This window comes from Chelonoidis abingdonii, chromosome 9 (assembly GCF_003597395.2).
Source record: "Chelonoidis abingdonii isolate Lonesome George chromosome 9, CheloAbing_2.0, whole genome shotgun sequence".
NCBI classification, from domain to species: domain Eukaryota; kingdom Metazoa; phylum Chordata; order Testudines; family Testudinidae; genus Chelonoidis; species Chelonoidis abingdonii.
The window spans coordinates 33,053,561-33,062,590 of record NC_133777.1 but is presented as its reverse complement, the minus strand read 5'-3'; the positions used below and the strand labels follow the sequence as shown (position 1 = coordinate 33,062,590).

General features: G+C 46.9%; 2 protein-coding genes across 2 annotated transcripts in view; one reads left to right on the top strand and one right to left on the bottom strand.

Moving 5' to 3' along the window:
* Positions 1-9,030, top strand: part of TELO2 (telomere maintenance 2) — a 308,161-nt gene that overhangs the window by 160,105 nt on the left and 139,026 nt on the right. The window lies entirely within an intron of this gene.
* The window catches only part of IFT140 (intraflagellar transport 140), a 237,089-nt gene that overhangs the window by 120,205 nt on the left and 107,854 nt on the right, over positions 1-9,030 (bottom strand). Inside the window, exon 20 of the mRNA XM_075069081.1 lies at positions 7,932-7,978. Coding sequence (XP_074925182.1) covers positions 7,932-7,978 — 47 coding nt within the window. The remainder of the gene's footprint in view (positions 1-7,931; positions 7,979-9,030) is intronic.

The window sequence follows — 9,030 nt, the reverse complement described above, 5'->3', positions numbered from 1 at the left end:
GGTCACTTGCTGGAAGATTCTCTGCACCTTGAAGTCTTTAAACCATGATTTGAGAACTTCAATGGCTCAGACACAGGTTTGATACAGGAGTGGGTGGGTGAGATTCTGTGATCTGCGTTGTGCAGGAGGTCAGACTAGATGATCATAATGGTCCCTTCTGACCTTAAAGTCTATGAGTCTATGACCAGGTTGCAGCCCAACAAATTTCCTGGATCAGCACTTGAGCAAGGAAGACTGCCAATGCACCCTAGTCGAGTGAGCCATCATGATTGCGGGTGGGGACACCTTTGCTAGCTCATAATAGTAACAGATGCAGGCCATGATCCAAGACGAAATTCTCTGGGCAGACACTGGGCGACCCTTCATCCTGTCTGCGACAGCAACAAACAACTGCATAGACTTACGGAACGGCTTTGTTCTATCCAGGTAGAAGGCCAGTGCCCATTTGATGTCCAGGGTATGCAACTTGCATTCCTCATCCATTGCATGAGACTTCGGACAAAGGACCAGTAAGAATATATATTGGCCAATATGGAACTGGGAGACGACTGTGGGCAGAAATGCCGAGTGTAGACGCAGCTGGATCTTGTCCTTATAGATGATCATATAAGGCGGTTCCGACGTGAGCGCCCTAATCTCGGATACCCTACAGTCCGAAGTTATAGCAACTAAGAAGGAAACCTTCCATGACAGAAGCAGGAGGGAGCAGGAAGCCAAGGGATCGAAGGGGGGTCCCATGAGTCTTGACAGCACAAGATTCAAGGAGGGAACTGGTCCCGGATATGCGGGTAGAGGTGCTCCAGCCCTTTCAAAAACTGCGCCATCATAGGATGGGTGAAGATTGACCTGCCTTGAAACAGAGGGTGGAATGTCAAAATGACTGCCATTGGCTTGGGCCCTCCACCATTTCCTGGAGTTGGTGGTGGGTCCTTTCGGGGGGAGGAACTCCTTGGGGCTAAGCCCTTTTGTGGATCTGGAGTGGGCGTAAGGGCCAAACAGGGTCTTTTGCCCAGAGCCCCCTGGTCGAGCTTGCTTGTGCCGACTTCTTTGTTTTCTTCTTTGGCACCGGGGCTCGGTGCTGGGAAGAGCCTGATGCCAGGGGTGCACTTATACAAAAAAACTGAAGTGCTGTGTGCCATGTCAGGCCGTGCTGGCTCCAAAGCTGGGTGCACGGAAGCCTGCAGCAGGAGGATCCTGAAACTTATATTGCAATTTCTGTGTCCAAGGACAAAAGTTCTTACAGATGTGACAGCACTCCTTTATGTGGGATTCCCTGAGGCAGCTTAGACAACTATCTTGCGGGTCACTAACAGGCATAGGCCTGTTACACGTGGAGCAAGGCTTGAAATCTGGAAACTGGGGCATGTTCCATCTGGGGCAAAATCCCCACCAGGACACTATCTAACTAGACACTTAACCGCTAACTAACAATGATTAAACTATTTACAGCTAGAAACACACGGCTGAGATAGGAGAGAACCACTGACCACTTGTGAAGCAAGGGACAGAGGCGCTTCGACCGATCACCACAGGCAGTAAGAAGAAACTGAGAGGGCATAGGGCTGGAGGTGCATGATATACTGCAGCATGAGTGCAGTACTCCACAGCCGGCCCTATGGATACCCCTAAGGAAAAAGTATCTGATAACCACACACAGGGGTGCACGCACATAGGCGTGTGCAAACAAACAATGGAACTGACATGAGCAAGCATGTGAAGAAGAATTGGTCTTCCTGGTGGTCCCTCTGTCAAAGTCTCATGTCGTGGGGTGACCACATGCTCCAGCCTGCAAGGGGTTAGAAAAGCCCTGCAGAGGACTGGGGCTGGGCAAGGTAAAACCCTGGCTGATTGGGGGAAGTGGCTGCAGCTGGGGCCATGCCCCAAACGGAGCAACAGGGTCTTATGAGAAGGCCAGGGAAGCCAGGAATAGAAGAGTCTCTCTCTAGCTATAGAGGGAGATGGGCCTGGCTGCAGGGAGCTGGACGTAAGTTTCTTGAGTGACGCAGGGCTGGGGAAAGGCAGAGGAGCTGGGGAGCTCTAGCCTGGAAAGCCCCAGGCTGCTGCCTAGCATTGGGCTAACAGGTACTGGGGGCTGCAGGGGGCAGCCCAGGGGTAGGCAGCAGGTCCAAACCCAACCTTGCCAGTGATGAGTAGGCTGATACTGCAGTCTGCCCCAGGGCGCAGAGGCTAGACAATGACTGGAAGTAGACATATACTGAGGCAAGGTGGGGATAGTGGGTGTGGGTTCCTCAGGGAGGGGAAGACGCTAAGACTGAGGAGGTTACTGCCAGGGGACAGCACCCCATGTAAAAGGGCACCGGGTCCAGAGAGAGACACGGGGGCCAGAGGACAGGCGGATCACTGGCCTGCAGAGGGCGCTCCAGAGCTGAATCGAGCTAATTCCCCGAAGTCACCAGCAGGAGGCGCCGCAGGGGTGAGTCCGCTTGTCTACATCTCCCCACCTGTGAGCTGCATTACAGGTCCAAAGCTTTAACATACATCTTCACAAAGATTCACTTTACAAACTATCCTGCCCAAAAGATAAGATTGCGATTTTCTTCAGCTAAGAGGGATAAATGGATAACATTCCCTGTAGATCTATCAGTGCTTAACCAATCAGCAAGTCAGAGTTCACAGCGCAAAATGAGTCTCATCCTGTCTCTAGGAGTCAAACATACCATGCTCACAGCACTTTTAGCCTCCATGACACAAGAAACAAACACAATCAAATTTGGTTTGCTAGATAGTTTTATTATGCTTGTGGCCATATTTTTGAAAACTCTCCATAAGTGAAACACAGTCTATCCTATCTCCTTTGAGTTATATTGAACTTCGCACAGAAATTCTGTATTTATTCTACGTATAACCATATGTATTAGGGAACAATCATAGGTTTCTCTTTCTGATTCTCATAGACTAGCACAATGCTGCAATAAAACGGTTACCTACCTTTCGTAAATGTTGTCCTTTGAGATGTGTTGCTCATATCCATTCCATGTCAGATGTGCAAACACCGTGTGCACTGTTGCTTGAGATTTTCCCTCCAATGGTATCTGGGTGAGCTGGTTCTAGCACCCCCTGGAGGCCGGCACAAATGCGCCAGTATAAGGGACACCACTGGCCCTGCACCTTTCAAATTTCTTCTTGCCATCAACTCCGACAGCAGGGTAGGAGGGCAGGTCAAGGAATGAACATGAGCAACACATCTTGAAGAACAACAGTTACGAAAGGTAAATAACCATTTTTTCTTCTTTGAGTGCTTTCTCATGTCTATTCCATGTTAGGTGACTCACATGCAGTGTCCTTGGAGGTAGGCTAGGAGTTCATGGACGTGCTGATAGCAACATAGCATTCCTGAAACTGGAGTCGTCTCTGGCCTGTTGGGTGATTGCATAATGGGATGCAAACCTGTGGATCAACAACCATGTTGCAACCCTGCAGATGTCCTGGATTTGCATCAGGAGGGCCACTGAAGATACTTGTGCCCTTGGTAGAATGGGCCTTCACAATGGCCAGAGGCAGAACGTTCACTTGCTCATAGCATGCCCAGATACAGGCCGTAATCCAGGATGAAATCCTCTGTGAGGACACCAGGAGACCTTTCATTCTATCTGCGACTGCGACAAACAGCTGCATTGATCTATGTAAGGGGCTCATCTAGCCAATATAGAATGTAGGCATCTTTCCTCCTGACTTATGGTTTTGGGAAGAAGAATGATAGAAAAATGTCTTGGTTGACATAGAATTGCAATACCATCTTGGGTAGAAAGGTGGGTGGAGACACAGCTGGACCTTCTCTTTAAAGAACAGTGTAAGGAGGCCCCGAGGTTAAGGATGAAGCTCTGAAACTCTCCTGGCCAGTGACTGCCACCAGGAAAGTGACCTTCCATGAGAGAAGCAGCAAGGATGCCAAGGACTCAAACGGAGGCCTTGTGAGCCTAAAGAGTACCAGGTTGAAGTCCCAAGGCAGAATTCGTCACGGACATGTGGGTAGAACCTCTCCAACCCTTTAATGAACTTCCTTGTCATCTCCTAGGCGAAGACCAATCTGCCTCAGATTGGGAGACAGCACGCCAAGATGGCCACCAGATGAACCTTGACTGAAGACAGTGAAAGGTTTTGTTGCTTCAGGTGAAGAAGATATTCCAAGATGGACTAAAAGGATGCCTGTGATGGGCACAAGTTCTGCTCGGCTGCCCAGCAAGTGAATCGTTTCCAATTGGCCAGGTAGGTTGCCCTAGTTCAGAGCTTTCTGCTACCTAGCAAAATTCACTAGATCTGCTCCAAGCATGCTCTCTCATCCAGATTTACCCATGCAGCAGCCAAGCCATCAAGTGCAGGCCTACTAGATTCGGATGGAGAATTTGCCCGTGGTCCTGTGACAGCAAGTCTGGTCTAAGAGGGAGCATCCATGGGTCTGCAACTGCGAGATCTAGGGGCATACTGAAGAGAAGATTATTCACCCTGTGCAGTAACTGAGGTTCTTCGAGGTGACCCCCTGTGAGTGCTCCATTTCAGGTGTTGGTGCATCCCAGCACCTTTGCTCGGAGAGGTTCAGCAGTAGTGCCTGTGTGGGTAGCACATGCATGATGCCTATCTCACAGCACTGCTGGCACCTTATCTAGTGATGTGCGACCTGTACCCCTCAGTTCCTTCTCTACTGTAGAGTACTTTTACGGACTCCGAAGTAGAGGGGAGGATGGGTTGTGGAGCACCCATGATGGAGAACACCTTGAAGAACCTCAGTTACTGCACAAGGTGAGTAACTCCTCCTCTTCTTTTAGTGATGTCCCTGTGGGTGCTCCATTTGGGTGACTCTAGAGCAGTGCCCTGACGAGGATGGAAGGAGCTTTGGTTAATAGAGGATAACACCACTAGCACAGCTGTGCATCTGATTCTGGGCTCTGTGTAATTGCATAGTGTCTTGCAAATGTGTGCTTCAGAGGCCAGGTGGGAACTCTCTCTCTATATATGTATCTGTGAGTGGGACCTTAAGAAAGGCTATGGATGAAGCCACTGATCTGTTAGAATGCACTCTGGTGCCCGCTGGAGGTTGTATGCCGGTTAGTTGATAGGATAGATGAATACAACCTGAAATCCATTTTGATAGTCTCTGCACTGATATAGCACCTCCTTTGATCATTCTGCCACAGATATGAATAGTTTTGGGGATTTTCTAAACAGTTTGGTTCTATCCAGGTAGAATGCTAGAGCTTGTCAAATGTCTAAGATGTGCAGAGTAGCTTCCTGTGCATTCTCATATGGTTTGAGGAAAAATGCAGGGAGGTGTAGAAGTTGATTAATGTGGAAAGATGAAGAAATTTTGGGCATAAATTTTGGATGTGTCCTCATAGTAACCTTTTCCTTAAAAAATATGGTATATAATGAGTATGCCATGAATGCCCCATCTCACCCACATGTCTGGCTGATGTGATTGCTATTAAGAAAGTGACTTTCATGGAAAAGTGTAGTAAAGAGCAAGTCACCAGGAATTCAAATGGTGATCTAGTAAGATATTTAAAAACAAAATTCAGGTCCTATGGTGCCGTGGGTGCACGCAGTTCAGGGTGGATTGTCTGAATTCTTTTGAATAAGCGTTTAGTGATTGGATGGGCAAATAGTATTGTGCCATCAATTTTTTGGTAGAAGGCATTGATAACAGCTAGGTGTACTTTAGTCAAACTAAGAGACGGTCCAGAGTTTAAGTCAAGTATGTAATCTAACATGAAAGGCAGAAGTGCTGAGACTGCAGTGACATGTTTGTCAGTGCACCATGCAGTGAATCTCTTCCACTTCCGCAGGTAAGTTTTACCTTCTACTGTTTAGTAGGGTATGCTTGACCTGTTTCATGAGTGAACCATGGAGTGAACCATGAGAGAAACCACACTTTCAGGTGGAACATCTCTAGGTTCAGGTGGCGAGTCTGTCCTGAGTCTTGTGATAGAGCTATCAGGATGATCCTGGCTTTGTCGGTTCTTATTTTGTGTATCACTCTCGTTAACACTGGTATGAGTGGAAACACACATAACAGAGGGGCTTGCCATTTTAGGAGGAATGCATTCCCCCCATCGATTGGAGTCCTAATCCTGCTCTAGAGTGGAATTACAGACATTTGTTGTTTTGATCTGTTGCAAAGGGGCCCCAATGTTGGAATATGTTGTGTAATATCACGTCATTCATCTCCCATTCGTGAATTTTTCTACTGAGTGTGTCTGCAGTGGTGTTCTGGCATCTTGGTAGATAGGAGGCCAAGATGCTGATATTGTCTCGGATGCACCAGTTCCAAAGTTCCATGGCTTCGGTGCAAAGTGAGTGTGATTGGGCTCCTCCTTGTCTATTTACGCAGAACATGCAAGCAATGTTGTTGGTCATTACTTGCATGTTCTGGTTCTTTAGCATAGGCACGAAGTGGAAGCAAACACTGAGAACTGTCCAAAGTTCTAACAGATTTATGTGCAGGTTCGCTTCTTTGGGGGACCACCATCCCTGAATTTTGTGTTGTTGCATGTGTGCTTCCCATCCTATGAGGTAGGCGTCTGTTGTGAATCCTGCATGAATGGGATCCCTGAACAGAAATTGCTGGGTTGTGTCCACCACATGAGCAATGTCTTGATTTTGGCAGATATTGTGAGTCATCTGTTTAAGCAGTGTTTGTGTGGCCTGTAGATGGTTGCTAACCAGTCGTGCAGACAGCATATGTGCAGGCGCACATGTTTTACCACGAATATGCTTGCAGCCATGTGGCCTAAAAGTTGGAAGCAAATGCGGGCTGTTACATGTGGACTGTTCCTTACCATATCGGTGAGATTGTTCATTGAGTAGAACCTGCTTGTTGGTAGTAACACTTTGGCTTCCACTGAATGGAGGTAAGCCCCAATGAATTCCAGTTGTTGAACAGGGCTTACGGTTAATTTTTTTCTCATTTATTTGTACAACCAGGTATTGAAAGGAAGAAATAGTCTCTCGAGTGATCCAGAGGACCTGCTCTCGAGACTGGGTTTCAGTAGGCAGTGTCTAGATAAGGGAAATTATGATGCCTTGTTTTTTTTTAGGTGTGCCACCACTATTTGCAAGGTTTTGGAAAAGACTCAATGTGAACAGACCAAAAGATAAGACTTGGTATTGGTAGTGGTCTGTTCCAAGTGTGAATCTCAAGAACCTCCTGTGGACAGGATATATGGTAATATGAAAATAAGCTTCTTGTAGGTAGAGGCCTGAAAACCAGTCCCGAGGTTCCGGTGTGGGTATGATTGTTGCTAATGTGACCATCCTGAATCTTTGTCTTCTGACAAACTTGTTTTCTGAGATCCAAGATGGGCCGCCACCCCTCATTTTTCTTCTGGGTTAAGACGCAATGGGAATAGAAAACCTTCCCTCTGTGGTGAGTGGGAATTTGTTCCATTGCACCTAGTTGCATCAGATGACTTCTTTCTTAATGCAGTAGATGCTCGTGAGAAGGGTCCCTGAAGAGGGAGGGGAAGGTGGGAACAGAGATAAATGGGATGGGATAGCCCGTATTGATGATTTCTAGGTCTGATTTGTCCATGGTGAGTGAAGACCACCTCAAGTAGAAGGGGAAGCGGCGGTCTCTAAATGGGTATATGGATGGTGTCGTCAGCACTGTAATAAGTGGGAGGTCATTCAGACCCTCAACCAATCTTTCAAATTTGCTGCGTTGAACATGAAGAAAGTTGAGATGCTGATGACGGTGGTGGTCTGTGTCTTTGTGGTCTCTGTCTCTGCCTTTGTTGTTCAAAAGGGTGATGTTGTTGTTATGGGTAAGGTTGATATCTGTTCCATTCGTATGCTCGGAACCTGTTTTGCCTTCACTTTGTGGCATGTGTATAGATGCCAAGCGTACAGAGGGTCGCCCGGGGGGTCCTTTATGGTGTGTAACACCTCATTAGTTTTTGATGCAAAGAGCATCTCACCGTTGAACAGCAGATTTTCCACTGTGGATTGATTTCACATCGGAAACCTGAGGAGTTCAACCATGAAGCTGAACACATGACTACAGCAGTGGACGCAGATCTTGCTGCTGTGTCTGCTGTATCCAGGGACACCCATAATGCTGTCCTTGCTATAAGCTGTCCTTTGGAAACCAATTATTTAAATTGGTCTCTTTTTTCCTCCAGAATGTCAATAAAATCCATAAATTTACCATAGTTCCTGTGATTATATTTGGCCAGCAGTGCAACATAGTTGGCAACTCTGAGTTACTGTAATGTGGAGGAGGAATAGACCTTGCGGCCAAACAGGTCTAGGCTTTTACCATACTTGTTGGAAAGGGTGGGCCTATACCTGGAATCGGCAATCTTTCAGAAGTTGTGTGCTGAATCTTCATTTATTCACTCTAATTTAAGGTTTCGTGCACCGGTAATACGTTAACATTTTTAGAAGGTCTCTTTCTATAAGTCTATAATATATAACTAAACTACTGTTGTTTGTAAAGTAAATAAGGAGTTTAAAAATGTTTAAGAAGCTTCATTTAAAATTAAATTAAAATGCAGAGCCCCCCAGACTGGTGGCCAGGACCCAGGCAGTGTGAGTGCCACTGCAAATCAGCTTGTGAGACGCCTTCGGCACTCGTGCCATAGGTTGCCTACCCCTGGCCTATACTATTGTTGTCTCTCTCTCTGGTTGGCCACCTCTACAACGAGAGAATTTGGTGTGGGGTGGATAAATAAGAACTCCGTGCCTTTTGAGGGGACATAATATTTTGTGTTGGACCCCTCACATGTAGGTGGTATGGTGGCAGGAGTCTGTCAGACTTTCTTAGCAATTTTAGATATTGAGGATGTCTGTAAAATGTCAAGCAGCTCATGTGCTTCCTGTACCTCTTCAAGAGCTATTTTCAGATAATCTGCTACTCTTTTGAACAACTCCTGAAACAGTTTAAAGTCTTCAGTGGTCATTGGTGGGGGAGGCATAGTTGCTTCACCTGCAGAAGATAAGGAGTTGTTGATGTTGGGGAAGATTTCTTGTTCTATACTCTCCGCCAGTTCCTCTATGGGCTCTTCTTCAGGTTTG